Consider the following 26335-nt stretch of genomic DNA (forward strand, 5'->3'; position numbering starts at 1 on the left):
TTTCTCTTTTGCTCTGTATGCACCACTCTGCATTTACTCATTAGTGATTGATCTCTGCTCCCCTCCACAGCATGTCTTTTTCCTGGTTCTCTCCCTCAGCCCCAACCGTCCCAGCAGAAGACTGCCCCTCCCTGAGCCTGGTTCTGCTGGAGGTTTCTTCCTGTTAAAAGGGAGATTTCCTTCCCACTGTCGCCAAGTGCTTGCTCACAGGGGGTCGTTTTGACCGTTGTGGTTTTTCCGTAATTATTGTATGGCCTTGCCTTACAATATAAAGCGCCTTGGGGCAACTGTTTGTTGTGATTTGGCGCTATATAAATAAAATTGATTTGATTTGATTTGATGTAATTACAACTTTACAACTTTTTTTTTGAAAATACCTTTTTTTTACAAATAAAAAATGGCATATTTTACAAAAGCACATTTATCTGTAGACACCAACACACGACACACGTCACATTAACGTGTTGGTTTACATAAAATTAATCAACCAATCAGTGTAGCGGAGGCACATTTTACCCAGAATGCCATCTGTTTGTGTTTGTTACACAACTTCAGAATTAGTGCATTATTCAACATTAAAAGATATATCCATCTATTCCATCCATTTTCTTCCGCTTTATCCGGACTCGGGTCGCGGGGGCAGCAGCTCAAGCAAAGCTGCCCAGACCTCCGATCCACACACACCTCCTCAGCTCCTCTGGGGGAACCCAAGGCGTTCCCAAGCCAGCCAAGAGATGTAGTCCCTCCAGCGTGTCCTGGGTCTTCCCCGGGGCTCCTACCAATGTCACGTGCCCGGAAACACCTCTCCAGCGATTGCTTCCAGGGGGCATCCGGAAAAGATGCCCGAGCCACCTCAACTGACTCTCCTTTCAGCAGCGGCTCGACTCCGAGCTCCTCCCGAGTGACCGAGCTCCTCACCCTATCTCTAAGGGAGTGCCCAGCCACCCTGTGGAGGAAACTCATCTCGGCCGCTTGTACTCGCGATCTCGTTCTTTCGGTCTTGAGCCAAATCTCATGACCATAGGTGAGGATTGGAACGTAGATCGATCGGTAAATCGAGAGCTTTGCCCCCTACTCAGCTCTCTCTTCACCACGACGGTCCGATACAGCGACCGCATCACTGCAGATGCTGCACTGATCCGTCTATCAATCTCACGCTCCATCCTTCCCTCACTCGTGAACAAGACTCCGAGATACTTAAACTCCTCCACTTGAGGCAAGGGACACTCCACCAACCTGAAGAGGGCAAAGCACCTTTATCCGGTCGACAACCATGGGCCTCGGATTTGGAGGTGCTGGTTCTCATCCCGGACACTTCACACTCGGTTGCAAACCGCCCCAGTGCACGCTGAAGGTCCTGATTTGACGAAGCCAACAGAACCACATTGTCCGCAAACAGAAGAGACGAGATTCTGTGGTTCCCAAACCAGACCCCCTCTACACCCTGGCTGCACCTAGAAATTCTGTCCATAAAAATAATGAACAGAACCGGTGACAAAGGGCAGCCCTGGCAGAGGCCAACGTGCACTGGAAACAGGTTTGACTTACTACCGGCAATGCGAACCAAGCTCCTGCTGCGGTCGTACAGGGACCGGATAGCCCTTAGCAAAGGACCCCGGACCCCATACTCCCGGAGCACTCCCCACAGGGTGCCCCGAGGGACACGGTCAAACGCCTTCTCCAGATCCACAAAACACATTTAGACTGGTTGGGCGAACTCCCATGAACCCTTGAGCACCCGATGGAGCATGTAGAGCTGGTCCAGTGTGCTGCGACCAGGACGAAAACCACAGTGCTCCTCCTGAATCCAAGATTCGACCATCGGTCGAATTCTCCTCTCCAGTACTCTGGAATAGACCTTACCGGGGAGGCTGAGGAGTGTTATCCGCCTATAGTTGGAACACACCCTCCGGTCCCCCTTCTTAAACAGAGGGACCACCACCCCGGTCTGCCAATCCAGAGGCACTGTCCCTAATTGCCATGCGATGTTGCAGAGGCATGTCAGCCAAGACAGTCCCACAACATCCAGAGACTTAAGGTACTCAGGACGGATTTCATCCACCCCAGGAGCCTTGCCACCGAGGAGCTTTCTAACCACCTCGGTGACTTCGGCCTGGGTAATGGATGAGCCCGCCTCTGAGTCCCCAGTCTCTGCTTCCTCTTCAGAAGACGTGACTATGGGATTGAGAAGATAAATACATAGAACATATAAAAGATATATGTTATATCTTAACTTTGCACCAATGACAGAATTGACATTAATGGAGTTATTCTATCAGTATCCATTTTATTTATACACCAAACCATAAGTCAGCAGGGCTTTATTTTCCAAGACCTCCGCCTGATGGTAGCACTGTGATTAAGTAGAGTTGAGCTTTTTGGCTCCTCTCAGCTTGCTTCTGTGCTGGATGCCATGTAGTAAACTGGAGCTTCCAGCAGGGGGCAGGATGTTCAAAGACAGAAGTCATTATTTGGGTCTGTTGTCACTTTTGATGCTTCCAAAAGCGATCGTAGTGTTAAAACTCAAAATCAGCTTGTTAGTAGTTGCAACTATACCGGAGACAATACTGGAATTTATCGGTTATCTGTAACCTCCGATACATTTTTGGGTGGTTTATCCTTTTATCTTTATCCAAGATAACTTTTCAGTTATCTGATTATCTATTATCAAAGTTAATTTTTTGGTTATCTGTGCCCATCACTGCCCTCAAAATCCATGAAATAGTGTTTCAAAGGGTTATGAATTTCAAAATTTCTCAATTGGTTGGCTGGACCCTCCTACAATAGTCGCGCCTGCAACACTCGTCACGTGGCTATGCCCCTTTAAGTTCCCCCCTGTGCGTGAAAAAATCCTGGTGAGAACCCTGGGTTCAATCGCCAAAATGTTGGTTTTGACAACAGAAAGCGCAAGATGTGTAACAGTGTCAGGTGTGTGTTGTGTGTGTGTGGTGTGTGGTGTGTGTGTGTGGTGTGTGTGTGTGTGTGTGTGTGTGTGTGTGTGTGTGTGGTGTGTGTGTGGTGTGTGTGTGTGTGTGTGTGCTATTATTCTACTGTTGAAACATGATTGAAAATCCATAATGGTTTTGAGAGATGGCGCCTTGGTTCCATATGAGCTCGAACTAGTAGAACAGAACAAATTCGAGAACCAAGGCTAGCAATTTGCCAGATCTGGATTTTTGTACATATCTGGATCAAACTGCAGTTGTGACATTCAGTCGTGCAACACACACATGCCCTCCTACTTTTATCAAGACGTGTACTTCATTATTATTAATAGTGATAATTATAGTAGTAATAGTAATTGAGCACTAGAGTTCATACTGTTACTCAAAATAATAAATCAAATCAAATCAGTTTTATTTATATAGTGCCAAATCACAACAAACAGTTGCCCCAAGGCGCCTTATATTGTAAGGCAAGGCCATACAATAATTATGGAAAAACCCCAATGGTCAAAACGACCCCCTGTGAGCAAGCACGTGGCAAACAGTGGGAAGGAAAAACTCCCTTTTAACAGGAAGAAACTTCCAGCAGAACCAGGCTTAGGGAGGGGCAGTCTTCTGCTGGGACTGGTTGGGGCTGAGGGAGAGAACCAGGAAAAAGACATGCTGTGGAGGGGAGCAGAGATCAATCACTAATGATTAAATGCAGAGTGGTGCATACAGAGCAAAAAGAGAAAGAAACACTCAGTGCATCATGGGAACCCCCCAGCAGTCTAAGTCTATAGCAGCATAACTAAGGGATGGTTCAGGGTCACCTGATCCAGCCCTAACTATAAGCTTTAGCAAAAGGAAAGTTTTTAAGCCTAATCTTAAAAGTAGAGGTGTCTGTCTCCCCTGATCTGAATTGGGAGCTGGTTCCACAGGAGAGGAGCCTGAAAGCTGAAGGCTCTGCCTCCCATTCTACTCTTACAAACCCTAGGAACTACAAGTAAGCCTGCAGTCTGAGAGCGAAGCGCTCTATTGGGGTGATATGGTACTATGAGGTCCCTAAGATAAGATGGGACCTGATTCAAAACCTTATAAGTAAGAAGAAGAATTTTAAATTCTATTCTAGAATTAACAGGAAGCCAATGAAGAGAGGCCAATATGGGTGAGATATGCTCTCTCCTTCTAGTCCCCGTCAGTACTCTAGCTGCAGCATTTTGAATTAACTGAAGGCTTTTCAGGGAACTTTTAGGACAACCTGATAATAATGAATTACAATAGTCCAGCCTAGAGGAAATAAATGCATGAATTAGTTTTCAGCATCACTCTGAGACAAGACCTTTCTAATTTTAGAGATATGCGCAAATGCAAAAAAGCATAATTGTTAATATGCGCATTGAATGACATATCCTGATCAAAAATGACTCCAAGATGTCTCACAGTATTACTAGAGGTCAGGGTAATGCCATCCAGAGTAAGGATCTGGTTAGACACCATGTTTCTAAGATTTGTGGGGCCAAGTACAATAACTTCAGTTTTATCTGAGTTTTAAAAGCAGGAAATTAGAGGTCATCCATGTCTTTATGTCTGTAAGACAATCCTGCAGTTTAGCTAATTGGTGTGTGTCCTCTGGCTTCATGGATAGATAAAGCTGGGTATCATCTGCGTAACAATGAAAATTTAAGCAATGCCGTCTAATAATACTGCCTAAGGGAAACATGTATAAAGTGAATAAAATTGGTCCTAGCACAGAACCTTGTGGAAATAGGCCAATCTCCAACCTTCCTTTTCTCTCAAAGATTCTTGAGAGGGTAGTTGTAAAACAGCTAACTGATCACCTGCAGAGGAATGGTCTATTTGAAGAGTTTCAGTCAGGTTTTAGAATTCATCATAGTACAGAAACAGCATTAGTGAAGGTTACAAATGATCTTCTTATGGCTTCGGACAGTGGACTTATCTCTGTGCTTGTTCTGTTGGACCTCAGTGCTGCTTTTGATACTGTTGACCATAAAATTTTATTACAGAGATTAGAGCATGTCATAGGTATTAAGGGCACTGCGCTGCGGTGGTTTGAATCATATTTGTCTAATAGATTACAGTTTGTTCATGTAAATGGGGAATCTTCTTCACAGACTGAAGTTAATTATGGAGTTCCACAAGGTTCTGTGCTAGGACCAATTTTGTTCACTTTGTACATGCTTCCCTTGGGCAGTATTATTAGACGGTATTGCTTAAATTTTCATTGTTACGCAGATGATACCCAGCTTTATCTATCCATGAAGCCAGAGGATACACACCAATTAGCTAAACTGCAGGATTGTCTTACAGACATAAAGACATGGATGACCTCTAATTTCCTGCTTTTAAACTCAGATAAAACTGAAGTTATTGTACTTGGCCCCACAAATCTTAGAAGCATGGTGTCTAACCAGATCGTTACTCTGGATGGCATTTCCCTAATCTCTAGTAATACTGTGAGAAATCTTGGAGTCATTTTTGATCAGGATATGTCATTCAAAGCGCATATTAAACAAATATGTAGGACTGCCTTTTTGCATTTACGCAATATCTCTAAAATCAGAAAGGTCTTGTCTCAGAGTGATGCTGAAAAACTAATTCATGCATTTATTTCCTCTAGGCTGGACTATTGTAATTCATTATTATCAGGTTGTCCTAAAAGTTCCCTAAAAAGCCTTCAGTTGGTTCAGAATGCTGCAGCTAGAGTACTGACGGGGACTAGCAGGAGAGAGCATATCTCACCCGTGTTGGCCTCTCTTCATTGGCTTCCTGTTAATTCTAGAATAGAATTTAAAATTCTTCTTCTTACTTATAAGGTTTTGAATAATCAGGTCCCATCTTATCTTAGGGACCTCGTAGTACCATATTACCCCATTAGAGCGCTTCGCTCTCAGACTGCGGGCTTACTTGTGGTTCCTAGGGTTTGTAAGAGTAGAATGGAGGCAGAGCCTTCAGCTTTCAGGCTCCTCTCCTGTGGAACCAGCTCCCAATTCAGATCAGGGAGACAGATACCCTCTCTACTTTTAAGATTAGGCTTAAAACTTTCCTTTTCGCTAAGGCTTATAGTTAGGGCTGGATCGGGTGACCCTGGACCATCCCTTGGTTATGTTGCTTTAGACGTAGACTGTGGGGGGTTCCCATGATGCACTGTTTCTTTCTCTTTTTGCTCCGTATGCATCACTCTGCATTTAATCATTAGTGATCGATCTCTGCCCCCCTTCTCGGCATGTCTTTTTCCTGGTTCTTTCCCTCAGCCCCAACCAGTCTCAGCAGAAGACTGCCCCTCCCTGAGCCTGGTTCTGCTGGAGGTTTCTTCCTGTTAAAAGGGAGTTTTTCCTTCCCACTGTAGCCAAGTGCTTGCTCATAGGGGGTCGTTTTGACCGTTGGGGTTTTTCATAATTATTGTATGGCCTTGCCTTACAATGTGGAGCGCCTTGGGGCAACTGTTTGTTGTGATTTGGCGCTATATAAGAAAAAAGTTGATTGATTGATTGATTGATTGAATTCCATAATTAACCTTAGTCTGTGAAGAAGATTTCCCATTTACATGAACAAATTGTAATCTATTAGATAAATATGATTCAAACCACCGCAGCGCAGTGCCTTTAATACCTATGGCATGCTCTAATCTCTGTAATAAAATTTTATGGTCAACAGTATCAAAAGCAGCACTGAGGTCTAACAGAACAAACACAGAGATGAGTCCACTGTCTGAGGCCATAACAAGATCATTTGTAACCTTCACTAATGCTGTTTCTGTACTATGATGAATTCTAAAACCTGACTGAAACTCTTCAAATAGACCATTCCTCTGCAGATGATCAGTTAGCTGTTTTACAACTACCCTTTCAAGAATTTTTGAGAGAAAAGGAAGGTTGGAGATTGGCCTATAATTAGCTAAGATAGCTGGGTCAAGTGATGGCTTTTTAAGTAATGGTTTAATTACTGCCACCTTAAAAGCCTGTGGTACATAACCAACTAATAAAGATAGATTGATCATATTTAAGATCAGAAGATAATGAACCCTTATATTAATATTTTTGACCATCTTCAACAAAACTTCTATTTTAAGGTAATTCTGCCAAAATGCAAGCAAGCAGCAATGACAACAAAGTAAATGTGAATCTCAGACACACATCTGAAACCAAGCTTGTTATGTGACTCAATGACAGCAGTGTCTGACATCACACTAGCAGACATTAAAATTCTTTTTTTTTTTTTTTTTTTTTTTTGAGTCCATACTTTGAAATTATTGTACATATTTTCCAGCAAATGGCACTGCTGCTTTTCTATGTTCCGCCTGCAGATGGCAGCCTTACCTTTTGAATACGACAAGAAACAAGCCATAACACTGATTGATTGCACAGGGGGTGTATGCCTTCTTTATCAAGTACTTAGGACAACAGAGGAAAATAAAGAACTTCTGAGGAAAACTGCATGTCTTGCTGAAGATGCAGCAAAACACAGAGCACAAGATTGCATCCATGCATTATGGTTTCATGCAGCAATGCATAAAAAAACAACCTGTTCCACATAATGGTGTTTTCCATTACTGCTATGCAAGTTCCTATACAGAACTCCACAAAACCTAAATCAGCTCATCTACATCCAAAAAGCGTTGTTTGCTGTTGATATCAAGTATCCAACATGCACTCATCTTGAGGTATCAGGTTCAAGAAGTTGCTGCACACAGACACAAATACAACAGTGTTGCACAAATGTCCCTAGTGGTACGGCATCAAAAGCATGAAAAGTGCATCACAATTTCACCTGTAAACTGCTTTTAGATGTTCTGCATGTAGATTATGCCCTTACACCCTGTTTGCCACAATTTATTATCACTTATGCAGGAATGCATGCTTAATTGGACATCTCATCGCACGTTTGTGGACAATGAGGCAGTGACAAGTAAAAGAAATGGACTCATAAAGCGATCAGCGTTTCTGGCTGAAAATGCAAAGAGGTTTGCATTCATGCATTACGGTGTCATGCAGCAGCAGCACACAGAGCCTTAAGCATCAGGATACCTTGTTAGATCCTAGAAAGTTCATTATGGTAAAGCTGGGGTTTAGAATTAGAGGGCTCCACTAGAAAGACAAAGCATGTACATGTCATACACATCCCCAACGTGACAAGGATTCACATGACAGGAATACCAGAGCACCGTACTTACTTTCCCGTAGACTTCGTGCACTGACACGTGCACAAAGATGGAGGCCTCAGTCAGCCCTTCCAGGTAAACGTGTCTGTATCCTGTTGTTTGAGGTGAGAGGAGAGAAATATGTCAGTTGAGTCGATGAGCGCTAACAGCTGGCGCCATGGTGATGGTGGGCAGCTGCCTGAAGAAAGGGCACGGGGTCTGGAGTTCAGGGGCTAATAAAAACATTCTGACCTGCTACAGGTCTTTTACAAATCAAATTAGACTAATCACACTTCACTGCATGCCTGATAATATGGCTTTGAGCAGCAGCACTCCCAAAGCCATCTGGGAAACTCTGTGTGTGTGTGTGTGTGTGTGTGTGTGTGTGTGTGTGTGTGTGTGTGTGTGTGTGTGTGTGTGTGTGTGTGTGTGTGTGTGTGTGTGTGTGTGTGTGTGTGTGTGTGTGTGTGTGTGTGTTGTCAAAGTAACTCTGAAAAGTTACTTTTTTAGTTGCTTTATACAGTTACTTTATGCAGTTACTTTATTAGAAGCTGCCGAAAACTTGCAACTAATCAGTAATGTAACTAATAAGGTAACAAGGAATCTATCTTGGTTCCACTTAAGATTGAGCAATCAGTGCAGTAACTAATCAGCAAAGTACCTATTAGTTACTTTGCTGAGTACTAAATCTTAAAAATAACCAAGTTAGATTATGAGTTACTTTATTGATTACATTCAGCAGCTGCTGACAATGTGTCCGCAACTGCCAATGAAGTAACTGTATAAATTTTTTTAGTGGGATTAGAATGAGATTTATTGTCATTGTCGTTACACGAGTGCAACAACAACGAAATTACGTTTACACTCCAATTACCTCAGACAAGATAAAGCAATTAATCCACAATTATTACTAGTTTACCATAATAATGGCACACATCAGAATTAAAGACAACACATATACATTTGACATTGTTTATATGCACTAAACTTGAAGCAGTCCGTCACCGGAATTGAGGCAAAGTGGGTGAAGGCTGCAGCAGGAGGGGCCCGCATCGCCCAGCTTGGGGAGTTGAAGGCTGCACCAGTAAAAAAAAACAAAAAAACTGTGCTGCGTCCAGGGTGGCAGGGAGGAAGCCAGGGTGAGGGGAGTGGAGAGACACGGGGGGGTTAACAGGAATGGAGGGAGGGAGACATGCGTCGTGTGCAGATGAGTTAAGTTTCTGTCTGTGTGTGTGTAAAGTCTGACATTGCTAGGCAACAGTAGGCTGGGGGGGGTGTAGATAGATGAGAAGGGGGAGCCGAATTCCTTCACCAAGGCCATAGATCCTTCTGGGGGAAGAGCAGGGTATTTTTAAAGTAACTGTAAATTATAACTGTATAAAGTAACTAATGAAGTAACATTTCAGAGTTACTTTGCCAACACTAGTGTGTGTGTGTGTGTGTGTGTGTGTGTGTGTGTGTGTGTGCTGTCATTCTGCAAGACGTCTCGTGATTCTAAGTAGCGGTGACAAGCCGTGTGCCCTCTTCAGTTTGTGCCGTTCACAAGTACTAAAAACTGAACAGTCTGAGGATTTGTGCACTGACCAGGCATGAGGCTGCTGAAGGCCACGGTCCGTTCACCAATAAAATCTCGTCCAATGGGGTCGTGATCCCAGATGAGGAAACGCACCAAGGCCAGGTCGGCCATGTGAAGTGTAAAGGACAAAGTCTCCTCCCATACCGGGTTAAAACCTGAGAACGGAACAGACATAAAGAACAACCATGATTAGGACCTGTTTGTTCCTCCTTCAGTCATGTGGCAAGAGTCTGAAGCAACGAGGATTCCTGTTGGTATTCAGGACATTCAGCAGCTCGTCTGTGTGTGCGTCTAACCATTATCATCAACCACTCTCGTCTGTTCCTTGCAGCAGTCAACGGGCAGGCCAATGATCTCCACCTCCACGAACGGATCAATAATCTGGCAGAGAGGAAGAAGCAAATAAACGACAAACTGGCCATGAATAAAAAGTACCTCTGAGACCCCGGCAATGCTGGAGCACGAATGGAATCAGCTGATCAACGCAAACGCGGTAATCAGTTTATTTCATAATCATGTAGTCATTTCAGTCATTTAGAAAAATGACAAACTTTGATGTTAGTTTAATTTTGTCAAACACGAGGGGCCCTATCTTGATGACCTATTGTGCATAGTCTAAAACTTATTGTGCAAGTGCATTGGGGGTGTGTCCAAGTCCTCTTGGTTATACAGCATGTAATCCCAAGGCAGCGTGAGTGACACAGCGTCATGTGTCGTTGCCTTTAAGATGCAGCGCAGCAGCTGTGTGCTGCTGCTGAGATGGGGAACTTAGAAGTGTGCAGTTTTCAGGCAGAGAAAGGCTGTATTCACTGTCGTGTCATTTTTATTCGGCTTTAATTTGGAGGGAAATGTTAAAAAGTAAAAAAAAAAAAAAAAGTAAAATTTTTTTGTTCATCCCCTTTTCCCCCCTGTTGTTTTTCTCCCACTGTGGGTTTGTGGACAATATCGCCCCCATATGGTTGGCATTCATTCAACTGGTAGTGTTCAGTCCTCGTGTGTGTGTGTATGTGTGCAGCTTGGGCTTCATTTTTCACAGAAGGTTCAGGCTTTAAACGCGGTCTAAAATGAAAATGTATCATATACTGTTGATAATATAGTTTTAATTTACCCAATGATGCTTCAGTGCAAAAACACATTGCAAACACTAATCACACACTCCAACCTTGAGGAGGAATGTCCACATTTTTCAATCTGGCTTCTACTTTTAGATGCTTTGGGGTCCATCTTTTCACTCAGGACAAATTAATTTAATTTTGTGAGGTTTTGATATAGAATACACCCAGCGTCACAGGCTCACCGGTTCTGTAATATTATTGGACAGGGAAACCTTGTCACCACTCAACAAGTGAAAACAGCATTAGAAATGTCTGGTGGCATTGAGAGGATACCCACAGAGGTAAATATGCACGTTACCTCACTAAAAGGAAACTTTTTAATCAGACTGATGATGCAGTTAGCTGCTTACCTTCCCCTCCAGTCCATTTGGTGTCAGTTATTTGCCAATGGCAGATGCACCAAAGTCACTCCCTAGTTGGAAAACCGGTCACTTTCCAACAACCAAGTGGAACTTGATACACTCTATCCTTAAAGGTGGTGATAAGTGCTGTTCTGATTGGGTGAATCTATGACATGCCCACAACATGCCCATGAATAATTTGGGCACGTAATGCAACGTAATAAGATTTGGTGAAGTAAATAGCAATATGATGGTGTGGAACGCCATGCAAACATTGTCGCTGCACGTTAATTACACATCTTTGTGATTGTGTGGTATCTCCTTTGTGGACCTTTGGCTGAGCTCTCAAGCAAATCAGTGACATGTTTTGGGGGGGGGGGGTTTGTGCAAAACCATGACCTGACTGTGTCCTCATGGCTGTAGATCATACCTCTCCTCTGTCTCCGAGCATAGAATCTGGTGGTTTGGGTAACTGCTGTCCACTTATGATCTTCAGAATGAGCTGTTTCTTTGGGCAGGCTGGAAGTGGGTCATCGCTGAATGGGTTGAAGGAGCCTAAAGGGGGAAAAATGTTATCTGAACAAGAGTTTGGATGTTGCTTAATCCTGACGTCTTATACAAAGTTGTACAGTAGTGTTCAGAATAATAGTAGTGCTATGTGATTAAAAAGATTAATCCAGGTTTTGAGTATATTTCGTATTGTTACATGGGAAACAAGGTACCAGTAGATTCAGCAGATTCTCACAAATCCAACAAGACCAAGCATTCATGATATGCACACTCTTAAGGCTATGAAATTGGGCTATTAGTAAAAAAAAAAAAGTAGAAAAGGGGGTGTTCACAATAATATTAGTGTGGCATTCAGTCAGTGAGTTTGTTAATTTTGTGGAACAAACAGGTGTGAATCAGGTGTCCACCTGTTGAACATGCTTTTCTCTTTGAAAGCCTGAGGAAAATAGGACGTTCAAGACATTGTTCAGAAGAACAGCATAGTTTGATTAAAAAATTGATTGGAGATGGGAAAACTTATACGCAGGTGCAAAAAATTATAGGCTGTTCATCTACAATGATCTCCAATGCTTTAAAATGGACAAAAAAAAGCAGAGACGTGTGGAAGAAAATGGAAAACAACCATCAAAATGGATAGAAGAATAACCAGAATGGCAAAGGCTGACCCATTGATCAGCTCCAGGATGATCAAAGACAGTCTGGAGTTACCTGTAAGTGCTGTGACAGTTAGAAGACACCTGTGTGAAGCTAATTTATTTGCAAAGTCCCTCTGTTAAATAAAAGATATGTGCAGAAGAGGTTACAATTTGCCAAAGAACACATCAACTGGCCTAAAGAGAAATGGAGGAATATTTTGAGGACTGATGAGAGTAAAATTGTTCTTTTTGGGTCCAAGGGCCGCAGACAGTTTGTGAGACGACCCCCAAACTCTGAATTCAAGCCACAGTTCACAGTGAAGACAGTGAAGCATGGTGGTGCAAGCATCATGATATGGGCATGTTTCTCCTACTATGGTGTTGGGCCTATATATCGCATACCAGGTATCATGGATCAGTTTGGATATGTCAAAATACTTGAAGAGGTCATGTTGCCTTATGCTGAAGAGGACATGCCCTTGAAATGGGTGTTTCAACAAGACAATGACCCCAAGCACACTAGTAAACAAGCAAAATCTTGGTTCCAAACCAACAAAATTAATGCCTCGCAGATGTGGAGAAATCATGAAAAACTGTGGTTATACAACTAAATACTAGTTTAGTGGTTCACAGGATTGCTAAAAAAGCAGTTTGAACATAATAGTTTTGAGTTTGTAGCGTCAACAGCAGATGCTACTATAATTGTGAACACCCCCTTTTTCTACTTTTTTACTAATAGCCCAATTTCATAGCCTTAAGAGTGTGCATATCATGAATGCTTGGTCTTGTTGGATTTGTGAGAATCTACTGAATCTACTGGTACCTTGTTTCCCATGTAACAATAAGAAATATACTCAAAACCTGGATTAATCTTTTTAGTCACACAGCACTACTATTATTCTGAACACTACTGCATAATCCATGGTCCATATTTTATATAAAGTATGTGCAAGGATGGAAGTAAGACATGTTTACTTTTATTCATATGTGTTTTGCAGCATTTGAAGTTGCGTTCATACATTTTATGTTTGGTCAGAGCTGGCAGCACTAAAAAACAAAAAAACAAACCACGTGGACCAGAGAAAACAAAATAACGTGTACAATTAGTCAAAGATATGCTGTAAAGTAAAATATATTGTCTAAATTCAGTCCAACTAAATAAATTGAAAGAAGGTGTGATAATATGCACGTTTACTTTTCAACCTAATAATATATGGTCATGGTATACACTGGAGCTCTTGGTGAAACTCTATTGTAATTGCATTAATCGTAGATGTCCACCAGATGGAGATATCGCTCCATCTCAAGAACCTCGAGTATAGGATGCTGTGGGACACCGCTGACCACAACCAACCTGTTGCTTATATTAGTAGATGTGTGCGTTTCAAACTAAGAAGAAATTACATAAAATAAAATGTATATAGAATTACAGAGGTGCTTATGGTATCTGCACATTACTGTACCTTTACACATGGCGGGGGGTTTCAGGACGTAGCCGCTGTTTCCATTGACCATGAACTTAGCTCTGTTTAGCTGCATCATTCTGCCCTCTGTCTGATAATTTAGAGCCACTGAAAGAAACAAAAAACACACATTTGTTTGTCTCCTAAAAGACACATTTTAGCTTTTATGTTAATGTAACTCACATTTGGAAAAGCAAATTTCAAACGGTACGCCTCAGATTAAGTGCCAGAGGGAACAAACGTTCACATGAGACACGCAAAGACGTGCAGCTGGGTTGTGAGAGCTGAACACCTTCTCAGGTTTGTCAACCTGCTCTATGGTCAATTCTCACCTGTGTCACATTATTAGCTGAATTACCCAAAGTGTGAAAAACCACTTCATATACAGCTTTGTGAAAGGGTTACGCTTTGTCTGGTGGAGATGAGACGGAATCCCAGGATGTCTGTCTGTTTGCTTTGTGTGTGTGTGTGTGTGTGTGTGTGTGTGTGTGTGTGTGTGTGTGTGTGTGTGTGTGTGTGTGTGTGTGTGTGTGTGTGTGTGTGTGTGTGTGTGTGTGTGTGTGTGTGTGTGTGTGTGTGTGTGTGTGAGCACCAGTGTTGCCACAGTGACTTTGAAAAAGTAATCTGATTACTGATTACTCCTTGAAAAAGTAACAGTTACTCTACTGATTGCTCAATTTTAAAAGTAACTAAGTTCAATTAGTAGTTACTTTATTTGTCACTTTCAGCAGCTGCTGACAACAACACGCCCCCCCCCCCACCACCACCTCAACATGAACATGATAACCCATTTTGCCAACACTCACTTTATAGTCTTTCTTGACTTCAATGAACATAAATGTAACTATTAAACTCTTTGTAACATTTTTCTAACGTTTAAATTTTAGTTGTTGAAATTATTATTATTATAAGTAGTATTAGTAGTACTTATAGTATGAAAAAATGTCTCCAAAAGTGGACGTTTAATGTAGGGCTGTTGTGGGGAGCCGCGTCCCCCCCACCCCCGCCCACACTCCCTTCCCACATGGATTTGCCGCTGGTTTGCTGCACAGAGGTTGTGGTTTGCTGTTTCAGCAGAAGAATGGATAACGTTTATTTATGCAGAAAACATGACCAGACTGACAGGTAAGAAAGTTTTTAATCAGCGTTTTTGAGTCATGTTGTCCTCAGAAAGAGAATTTAGGTGCATTTGGGTGGAAAAAAATAGCGTTAGTATTTGTGCATCGTGGATCATCTGTTTTTAATGAGGACACGCAGAGTTTTAAAGAAAAAAACGTAAAAATGCCTCTGTAAATCTATAGCTCTGAGTGTCACCACCTTTGAGAAACAACTGTTTTTCAACTCTGAGCTGTGCTGATGGCTGCAGCGGATACGGCTCTGTGCAGCAGTGTGCTGAAAGTGGACAGTTCAGACCTCCACCTGCATCTCGTCGGGACACCTGTTATAAAACTGCGATCGATACAATACATAAATAATAGTAACACACAGGAACTCAGAGAAGTAACTTTAATCTGATTACTGATTTGGAAAGATTAACACGTTAGATTACTCGTTACTGGAAAAAAGCGTCCAGAATCGAGTAACGCATTACTAAGTTACTAAGTAACTAAATAACTAAATAACTAACTAAGTAACGTGTTGCCAGCATCACTGTTGAGCACTGCAGCAATAATAAAACACCAGCCAAAAAAGCAGTAAAAAATACTCATAAAATACAGTATAATCATAATGTATGTTGTGAGAAAAGCGCAAATGTGTATTTTTGCATTTTGTTTATGCTGGTGTGTACACATCTGTGTGTGACAATCAGGCTGGAAACAGGCATGAAAGGTACTCGATCCGTTTCCAGGTATATTGCCTATACATGAACTACAGTGTTTTCTCATGGACATATAATGATACCTGCCAATATTTCATTCTGAAACAATCAGTAGTGCCACTGAGAACATAAACACAGCATACCCGCCATCTCGTGTCACACAGATGAGGCGAGCTATCAGATGTAAGGTGCATTTTAAGCTGCATTTTATAATTGTTTTATGCTTGCTAGATCAGTTTACAACCAATTTAGATTAGATTACATTAGATATCATTTTATTGATCCCTGTGGAAGACTCCCTCAGGGAAATTGAGGTTCCAGCAGCATTGTATAGCAGCACACAGGGTAAGAAGCACACAGAGTATCAAAAGTAAAAAAAAAAAAAAAAGCTGTTTCAGAGGCTGTGTCATAATGTTTTGAGTGGTTAAATGAATTACTGTATCTGACCATTGTTACCACCCCCAATCCGAGTATCCGCACACCCCGAGTTTTAATGGAAGCTGCTTAAATGCCCATCCAAAAGTAAATTAATTTCATGACCCCAACACATCCTAAAAGCATCTTGTGTCTTACTTGGGAAACCATCAGGTAAGACGGAGTCTTTCCCAAGTTCCGTAAGTTTCCCGAGTTCCAGGTGCCAAACAGCTTTTGCTTTGCATGGGGAAGTATTTATTTTGATTAATTAATTATTTCACACACGCACGCAATGTTTGTTGTTGTGTTTTTTTTATCAGTAGCACTCGCATGACAATGACATCAGATTTGAGAGTTTGCAGTACGAGTGTACACAAGGCCGAACAAGTCTGGTACCGTCTAGAACTGGCGACTAACACCCCCCCCCCCAGCCATAATTTCATGAGAAAAGCCCTGGGCCTTCTTACCATAGACATGATACACGTAGACGCCTCATAACTTGCTGCAACGTAATCCAGTGTCACTGCCATATTGGATGGGTCTCTTCACAAGAGGCTCACACCAGAGTCAACCGGAGTCAAATTTGGTGGTATTTTGTGCTGCTTACGGTTGCAATAACCAGTGCAGCATAGAAACCAGATCGTGTGGGATTACCTTTCACAAATGAGATTGAACAATAATTTCGGTTATTTTACCATTTGTAATATTATGTCATGGTAACAAACGGTACTTACGTGTAACGTTCTTACAGCAGGAACTTTCTAACAAACCAAACCGTGGGAAAATCAGGTAAAAGTTTTGGGAGTTATGGATTATTGTAGTTGGGTATACACCTTCCTCAGCACAAATAAATGGGGCACAACAGGGACCCATCCAAGGTGGCGGCCGGCTCATATGTTGGCTCCAATAGGCAGCGACAGTCCACAAGGCATCTACGAATATAATGTCTATGGTTCTGACGTGCACATACTGTATATTCTGCTATATTTAGTCTGCCGAGAGACAATTATGATATTGAATACTGTATTTTCTAAAACTGCAACAAATCACTAAGTATATTCATACTGCGTTCCTAGATTTGTTCCCGTCCTCGCACATCTATTAGTTTGGCACTGAAATCCGAATGTTTTCGTAGCTTCAGCTCCGTCTTCATTGTGCACCAGTGTTCATATTCCCCTCAAAGCGTCGCTCTAGTTTTCTCTCTCTTGGAATCAAATGCCTTCTTTTGTTTCTGAATACTGGATGTCACACTTTTCTGCTTTACTTTTGCAACCACTAGCGGCTTTTCAGAGTACGCGCACACCACACAGCTACACATGGTCTTGTTGCGGTAAACAGTAGTGGTGGACACAGTTCTGCTACCCGCGACTTAGCGAAGCTAACTTTTTCATTAGTGTGTTAGCTTTTCAGCTAACTTTGAAAACCATCAGCGGACCAGTTAGCTTCCGCTGAATTTATTTCCACTAAATTTCAGTCTGCTAACTTTTTTTTTTGCTGGTAAAATGAGTAAAGTGTAATGGATAAAAACATTTGAAAGCCCTAAAGTCATACATGTTAGTTCCTGTCTGTTGTGTGTCTGCAACAGTCAGATCGGTGTTCTGTCGAGAAGAGCTCCCGTAGCATAAATCGACAGTTAGTGGTTCGAGTGTAGCTCCCCCGTCGAGATAGACTTCCCGTGGTCTGGTGACGGTGTTCTGCTTTAAAGACAGCGTGCACATCCAAATCTTTACTTTTTTAAAGTAAAAAGTCACTTATTGCTGTATTTTTATGTCAAGACAAAACCTACTTGGGTTTTCTTTGGTGGGGAAGCTCAACGTGACAGATGAGCTGTAGATTTTACCAGTTGCATTAAACGCAACACAGGTGAGCCATTCCTGTGCTTATAAATATAATACAGATAAAAACTGTGACTTTTAATACTGTGATTTGCTGCTTTTTATAAAGACAATGACTATGGGATAACGTTTTTTTATTTATTTATTTTTTGTTGATTTGTTTTGTGTGTGTGAACACAAAACGGGTGAGCCATAGTTCCATTAATGGTTTCTAAATATCAAATCAAATCAAATCAAATCAGTTTTATTTATATAGCGCCAAATCACAACAAACAGTTGCCCCAAGGCACTTTATATTGTAAGGCAAGGCCATACAATAATTACGGAAAAACCACAACGGTCAAAACGACCCCCTGTGAGCAAGCACTTGGCAACAGTGGGAAGGAAAAACTCCCTTTTAACAGGAAGAAACCTCCAGCAGAACCAGGCTCAGGGAGGGGCAGTCTTCTGCTGGGACTGGTTGGGGCTGAGGGAGAGAACCAGGAAAAAGACATGCTGTGGAGGGGAGCAGAGATCGATCACTAATGATTAAATGCAGAGTGGTGCATACAGAGCAAAAAGAGAAAGAAACACTCAGTGCATCATGGGAACCCCCCAGCAATCTAAGTCTATAGCAGCATAACTAAGGGATGGTTCAGGGTCACCTGATCCAGCCCTAACTATAAGCTTTAGCAAAAAGGAAAGTTTTAAGCCTAATCTTAAAAGTAGAGAGGGTGTCTGTCTCCCTGATCTGAATTGGGAGCTGGTTCCACAGGAGAGGAGCCTGAAAGCTGAAGGCTCTGCCTCCCATTCTACTCTTACAAACCCTAGGAACTACAAGTAAGCCTGCAGTCTGAGAGCGAAGCGCTCTATTGGGGTGATATGGTACTATGAGGTCCCTAAGATAAGATGGGACCTGATTATTCAAAACCTTATAAGTAAGAAGAAGAATTTTAAATTCTATTCTAGAATTAACAGGAATCCAACGAAGAGAGGCCAATATGGGTGAGATATGCTCTCTCCTTCTAGTCCCTGTCAGTACTCTAGCTGCAGCATTTTGAATTAACTGAAGGCTTTTCAGGGAACTTTTAGGACAACCTGATAATAATGAATTACAATAGTCCAGCCTAGAGGAAATAAATGCATGAATTAGTTTTTCAGCATCACTCTGAGACAAGACCTTTCTAATTTTAGAGATATTGCACAAATGCAAAAAAGCAGTCCTACATATTTGTTTAATATGCGCATTGAATGACATACCCTGATCAAAAATGACTCCAAGATTTCTCACAGTATTACTAGAGGTCAGGGTAATGCCATCCAGAGTATGGATCTGGTTAGACACCATGTTTCTAAGATTTGTGGGGCCAAGTACAATAACTTCAGTTTTATCTGAGTTTAAAAGCAGGAAATTAGAGGTCATCCATGTCTTTATGTCTGTAAGACAATCCTGCAGTTTAAATAATTGGTGTGTGTCCTCTGGCTTCATGGATAGATAAAGCTGGGTATCATCTGCGTAGCAATGAAAATTTAAGCAATGCCGTCTAATAATACTGCCTAAGGGAAACATGTATAAAGTGAATAAAATTGGTCCTAGCACAGAACCTTGTGAAACTCCATAATTAACCTTAGTTTGTGAAGAAGATTCCCCATTTACATGAACAAATTGTAATCTATTAGATAAATATGATTCAAACCACCGCAGCGCAGTGCCTTTAATACCTATGGCATGCTCTAATCTCTGTAATAAAATTTTATGGTCAACAGTATCAAAAACAGCACTGAGGTCTAACAGAACAAGCACAGAGATGAGTCCACTGTCTGAGGCCATAAGAAGATCATTTGTAACCTTCACTAATGCTGTTTCTGTACTATGATGAATTCTAAAACCTGACTGAAACTCTTCAAATAGACCATTCCTCTGCAGATGATCAGTTAGCTGTTTTACAACTACCCTTTCAAGAATTTTTGAGAGAAAAGGAAGGTTGGAGATTGGCCTATAATTAGCTAGATAGCTAGATAGACAATTGACTATGGTTGCTGGTGTCGCTAACTTCACATTTCTCAAAACAGAGTCGCCAATAACCACAGTTTGATCCTCGGTGGGTGTGTCGCCGAGTGGGGAAAAACGGTTAGAAATGTGAACGGGTTGGCAGTGTACACGGGGCTTCTGTTTAGAACTACACTTCCTCCGCACAGTCACCCAGTCGGCCTGCTTTCCCAGCTGCTCGGGTTCTGCTGGAAGGGAACTAACGGCGGCTAAGCTACCTTGGTCCGCACCGACTACAGGGGCCTGGCTAACTGTAGAATTTTCCACGGTGCGGAGCCGAGTCTCCAATTCGCCCCGCCTGGCCTCCAAAGCTACGAATAAGCTACACTTATTACAAGTACCATTACTGCTAAAGGAGGCCGAGGAATAACTAAACATTTCACACCCAGAGCAGAAAAGTGCGGGAGAGACAGGAGAAGCCGCCATGCTAAATCGGCTAAGAGCTAGTAGCTGCGCTAAGCTAGCGGATTCCTAAAAACACACAAAGTGAATAATGTGTAAATAATTTAGAGGTGATTCAGCAGAGGGAGTGCTTTAGTTAAGGCACGTGAAGATTACACTGTAAAACAAATCGTTATCTAGTTAACTAGATCAATCTAACTGCGCAGATTAAACAGCTAACAGATACAGAAAAACACCGCTGTGCTCCGGAACAGGAAGTGATACAATACCGCAGTGAGAGACAACCACCAGTAGAGGCAAGAAGTGTCACTACAGCCATATATAAATACATAACATAAATACATAAATATATAATATAGAGATAAACTGTGTCTTCTAATACTGCGATTTACTGCTTTTGGTAAAGATAATAGTGTTTGGGGTTTTATTTTTAATTTATTTATTTTTCATGTGTTCATTTTGTGTTGTGAATGTGCGGGTTATGTGACTTGACCTTTGAATTTACCCAGCAGGCCCTGTGGCGCTTAATCTCGAAACTGATTTATCAGTAGCCAACAGTGTAATCCGATGTGTCCGCAACCGAGTCAATACTAAAAGTTGGCGGTTAGCAGTATATGCCCACTAAATTTTTTAGCGGTTTAGCATTATAAAAGTTAATTTTTCAGTTAGAGGATTAATGGTTATCAAAGCTAACTTTTCGGTTAGTTGTACCCACCACTGGTAAACAGACACACGTGGATTGTGTTTACAAACACACAGAACCAAACGGTTTGTAAAATGGGCAAATAAGAGACTCTATGAGTATAAGAGAGCCCATAGGTCAGGGAACTTACTGAGAGTGGGAGATAACACACACATAGCGGGAAGAGACGAGCACCTTTAATCTGTAATGACAGAAATGTGTCTACGGGGAAGACATCTGGTGTTTTTATTATTAGGGGAGGTGATGGTCTAGTGGTTAAGGTGTTGGGCTTGAGTCCAGAAGATCATGGGTTCAAATCCCCGCCTGACTGGAAAATCACTAAGGGCCCTTGGGCAAAGCCTTTAATCCCCTTTTGCTCCCGGTGTGTAGTGAGCGCCTTGTATGACAGCACCCTGACATCGGGGTGAATGTGAGGCATAAATGTAAAGCACTTTGAGCGTCTGATGCAGATGGAAAAGCGCTATATAAATGCAGTCCATTTACCATTTATTAACAGACGCGCTCAGTGCCATCAACGGCTTTAAGTGATTGACAGCTCTCTTACCCAAATGACAGCCCACATTCCAGTAGAACTGCGGGTTGAAGTTTGAGGAGTCGATGCGATAGGCTGACGGATAAATCCGGGACAGCTGCCTCTGGTTGAAGGTCAGGAACTGCTCTGTTCTGTGGTGAACCAGAGACTGGGCCCTGGTCTCACTGAAAGACAGAACATCACCCGGAGTCCCTTTGGAGAAATGGGTCAGACATGAGAAGCGGCGTAAAGAATTTGCGGCGTCAACTTGGTGCAGTTCGAGCACTACTGTGCTTCACCTTCATTCAAACACTCCTGTGAGGCCACAGAATTGGTGAACACCACCAGGTTAGACAGATCCCGACTCAGTTTCATCGTCTTCCTCTTCCTTCCGACCCTAAAACAGATTTCAGAGGACAGGAACGTGTCATAAAAGCACAGTGAAGAACGAGTTTGAGGCTTTCACAGACAACAGCACAGCAGCCACGAGGGATTTCCCATCAGGCAGGAAGCTCGCAAACCGCAGGAAAGAGCATCAAAGGCAAAAACCTGAACAGAGACCAGAGCACATGGAGCGCACATGATGCAGCAGTGACGCATGTGCACATACAGTCTATCAGAAGGATGCGTGCAGGAATCTGCACTTGGACGCTTCGTGCATTCAGAGACCGAGGTGCCAAAAATGGTAAAATCAGCCAAATGTCTCATCATATAAATCAACATTTTTCTATTTAATATATTTGCTACTGTGCACAGAGAGATTGTGCTCAATTTGGGCAATCTTTTTTTTTCTTCAGCCGTACAAAAATTACAGATACTATCCAGAGAAGGTCGTGTCCACAACCTCCAAACAAGCCTCAGGTTTAAACCCGTTTTCACACCTACAACTTGTTCTGGGGATAATAACACTGGATGCAAGAAAAACAAAAAGTTTTTGTTTTTCTTGCATGGGCTTTGAGAACTGATTTAGGGTAACTTTGGGGTGCTGAATCCACATTTGAGCTCAGATTTCCTCTATCACATTTTTTTTTTTGCAATCTGCATATTCCGCATTGATGGATTATGCAAAAGTTGCTCATTCACGCACGATATTGATGCCACTAATCCTGTGCAAAAGCAGCTTCAAAAGCACAGTTTTTAAACCAAGTGTGCGAAATGTGAACAAGAGCCGTAATATTGTTTATGGTGCCGAAGACGTGTGCGAGACTGCAGCTTTTACTTCAATGCTTGATATGAGAAATATGTTTTCATAACTCAAAAACGTAACTCAAAAGCTAACACCAGATTCAGATTCAGCGCCCCCTAATTACCCAAAATACATTGAAAAACTCCATGCATGGAAAATCGTATAGACCAGTGTAATTAGATAACCTCTCATCCCACCTGCACAAGCATATGTGCTGATGACATTTACCATCACTGCCTCAATTTTTCAGCTTCATATTCACCATGTGATGTTTGTGTTTCACAGTTTATACTGTGGATATGTTGCAATCAGAAAATTTAAAGCCCTCAGAGTTCATTCACGTTAAAGATGGGCAAAGTGCTCTGGTAATGCTGTTGACAGTTGGCATGTTTGTGATGATGATAATATTTTTAAAGTGTTTTCCATCGTCACTGCATCAGTGCTGTTAAATGATTCAGCAAAACTGAATTTCTACATCTTTTCTCTGACAAATTGGTGGCAGTTTCACAAGAACGCATAGGTGTGTCTGTGTGACCATTTATATTTTATTAATTGGTTTGTTCATCAAGGGTCATGCCGACTGGTATTTTGAACACTGATTCATTCCCTAAATGTGTGCTTCTACAAATCTGTCAGGACATAAAGTGCAAATGTCTATTTTGTGTTTTTGTATTTAATTTACACAAAGTTTGTGCACATGACCCTCAGGGTGGGTGCACGTGCACAAAGGAGCCGTCACCTGTTGTACTGTCCTGCAGCTTCCCTCCCCGTGCGCTCCTGGTCGTCCTCATCCTTGTCTCCAGTTTGACACGAAAGCCGTGATTTGGAGTGTCTCTGTACAAAATACACACAGAAAATGATGAGGGCACTAAAGCCTGTTTTAATTTAGCACCAGATCGTCTCAGACGATAAACACACGACACACGTGATGGCGCCCACACTTAACTCGCGGTGTTAAGTGTCTCTTTAGTGGTCGGGTGCCGCTTATTGCATATCTTTCCCAAATTGTAGGGATGCATGCTGTGTGATTCCCACAGTGCTGTTGTAGTGTGTGCGTGTGTGTGTGTGTGTGTGTGTGTGTGTGTGTGTGTGTGTGTGTGTGTGTGTGTGTGTGGCTTATGTAATCATACTGAGTGTGTGTTTGGTGTTTCTTTGAGAAAAACAGCATCTCTAAGAAGAGAATGAGGGCTGCAGTAATTACAGGCTTTAGAGTGTTTGCCAGGAGACTACATGCACGTATGCACATGCACGTATGCACATATACACGTGGGAGGATGCAAAATATGCAAAGGAGGCACGAAGAGGAGGGGAAAGAGGAGGCACTGAAAGGAAACAGGAACACAATCAGCAAGAATACATAAAACGAGTGTTTGAAATGATCTTAAATGTCCAACTGACAACCATGAAACTGGCAATTTAAATCTATTTAGATTATTCTCAAATAAATTCTAAAGGGTGCTTGGTTTCCATCTGCACGTGCAATTCAGATTTGCATCTATGCATTTGTTGCATTAAAGTGCTTAAAGAACTGAAAGATAAGAATAATGACATTTTAAATATGCAGCTTTTAGACCATTTGAACGGGACATTTATCTGGTGTTTGATCAGTGAGGACGCTTCAGTCTCACTTTGCTTCCCGTTGATGATTGTGATCGATCAAAGGGACAAACTGGTTTGTCCTTTCTGTCCCTATGAGTGAACGGCATACAGATCGTTTCCATGAGTGAGCACCTCCAGGTCGTGCACGTCGAATAGCCTCAGCGAGAGGATGCTGATTTCTCGATTGATCTTCTTGTGATTAGTGTCCTGGCGAGGAACATGACATACAGAGAATATCATGATCATTTTTTGGGCTTCTTTAGCTCCAGACAGTTAAAATTTGCTGGATCTCTCTCTCTCTCTCTTCTTTGTTTGTTTGTTTCTATTAGTCTCCATTAAAAATGATCTACGCTCTGCTGCGCTGAGCAGACATGTTCTGTACATCTGGTTTTGTTCGTAAAATTTATATTTACATATTTACGTTTTTGTAACTTTTTTCAGAAATTACAAGGACCACTTTGGTTTGAGGTTTGGTTAGAATGCTGCACCTGAAGGCACTAAAATAGACAGACTGCAGAATTTACATGGAGCCAGTGTGTTGCTCATGGGGAGGTGAAGCTCTAGACCAGTGTTTCTCAAACGTTTTCAGACCAATGAGCACTTGACCATAAAACAGAACATCTTGTGGACCAGCTCACTCCCCAAATATCAAAAACCAATAGATCTGCCAAACACTCCAACACTATATTGCTATCTGTTCGACTGTTGCGTTGTAATTTTAAATTTGTTATAAACTTAAAATACAATATTTTACTAATATATATATAAAAATATATATGTGACCTCAACAGGTCACAGAAAAAATGCTCACTCTCTGTTGCTTTGTTCTGTGATTTTAATTTCTCTGTATTATTATGTGTTTGTCCTGCATCTGTCTGATGTCTGTGTGGTAATGTGACACTTTGAGGGCACGGCCACGTGCAGCCATCAGTCAGTCGACGGTCAGCTGACAGGCGCCGTATATCCACAGCAAAGCATATGAGCAAAGCGACCATACAAGAATGAGTTCACACATTTACCCTTATGTATTTTATTTAATTTCCGCTCTTTCTGTCTGTCATGCCATGAACCTACCACCCCTGGTTCTCAAGACCAGGCACCTAAGTGGCTCTGCTCCCCCTTAATTTTTTTGAAAGATATTTAGATGTACCTTAGTATACACTAGTAGAGTTCCACCTTAGATTTGGTATGTATAATAGAAGATATACTTTACTGAATCTTCATGTAAACTACATTTTATGTAGTGGAAGTGAAATAAGCCAGCTGGACGGCTTCAACGGCTTCACACCGTGCTGCGCACTCAGACACTGGCTGGTCCTCATGAGAGTGTGAGCGGTTGCACACACGTGCACTACGTGTTCCCCAGCGAAGTTGCAGGAGACAGTCAGGACACTCCGGGACCTTCACCCACAGGTGACAATGTTGGATTCATGGCGTGTGTGTGTGTGTGTGTATGTGTGTGTGTGTGTGTGTGTGTGTGTGTGTGTGTGTGTGTGTGTGTGTGTGTGTGTGTGTGTGTTGGGGGGGGGACAACACACTCCACAACCCATTTGTGTGTGTGTGTGTGGGGGGGGGGGGTTCAGCACAGTTACACCCATGTGTGTTGCTAGTTGACACCACACGAGTGTGCCACTTTGACAGTTTTCACAGACAGGTCGAATGCAATGGCCTGCTGTCTACTATCGTACCAGGTGCGTGAATAGCCACAACTTTTCTAAGCGTGCAGCGAGCAGTGTTAGATGTTTGTGTCCGACACCTGGAATTTGGCTGACACATGCCAAGATGGGGCTCGAATTAACACGTGCAGGGCATCTGCTGTCTTTCAGCTGCTTGTGTGAGTGAATGGTTGTAGCAACAGGTGTACGAGGCATTTGAGGCAGCTCTGATTTTTCACGAAAATTCCTCCTTTGTGCACAAGTCGGCTTCAGTTGTGTTATGTGTGAAGGGGCCTCAAGGTCATTACGCTTTGGAGCTAATATAGATTAAACATGGTGGAAGTGTGGTGTGTTTGGCCAGTCTCCCATTGCTAATTTTTGTCACCGGAATTATCTACATTTTTGGCACAAACAAAGAAACAAACAAAAAAAAAAGCGGCTACCCAACCAGGGCCTG

General features: G+C 42.2%; 1 protein-coding gene across 5 annotated transcripts in view; it reads right to left on the minus strand.

Annotated features, from left to right (window-relative positions):
• The window catches only part of LOC117509407 (1-phosphatidylinositol 4,5-bisphosphate phosphodiesterase eta-1-like), a 277298-nt gene that overhangs the window by 18018 nt on the left and 232945 nt on the right, over window positions 1–26335 (minus strand). For all 5 annotated transcript variants that reach the window (XM_034169076.1, XM_034169077.1, XM_034169078.1 and 2 more), the window contains 9 exons: window positions 23364–23458; window positions 21738–21835; window positions 21472–21651; window positions 13726–13833; window positions 11548–11672; window positions 9958–10042; window positions 9670–9816; window positions 8119–8198; window positions 7973–8032 (listed from right to left, as the gene is read on the minus strand). In XM_034169076.1, coding sequence (XP_034024967.1) covers window positions 7973–8032; window positions 8119–8198; window positions 9670–9816; window positions 9958–10042; window positions 11548–11672; window positions 13726–13833; window positions 21472–21651; window positions 21738–21835; window positions 23364–23458 — 978 coding nt within the window. The remainder of the gene's footprint in view (window positions 1–7972; window positions 8033–8118; window positions 8199–9669; window positions 9817–9957; window positions 10043–11547; window positions 11673–13725; window positions 13834–21471; window positions 21652–21737; window positions 21836–23363; window positions 23459–26335) is intronic.

Source organism: Thalassophryne amazonica, chromosome 4 (assembly GCF_902500255.1).
Source record: "Thalassophryne amazonica chromosome 4, fThaAma1.1, whole genome shotgun sequence".
In the NCBI taxonomy this organism is placed as follows: domain Eukaryota; kingdom Metazoa; phylum Chordata; class Actinopteri; order Batrachoidiformes; family Batrachoididae; genus Thalassophryne; species Thalassophryne amazonica.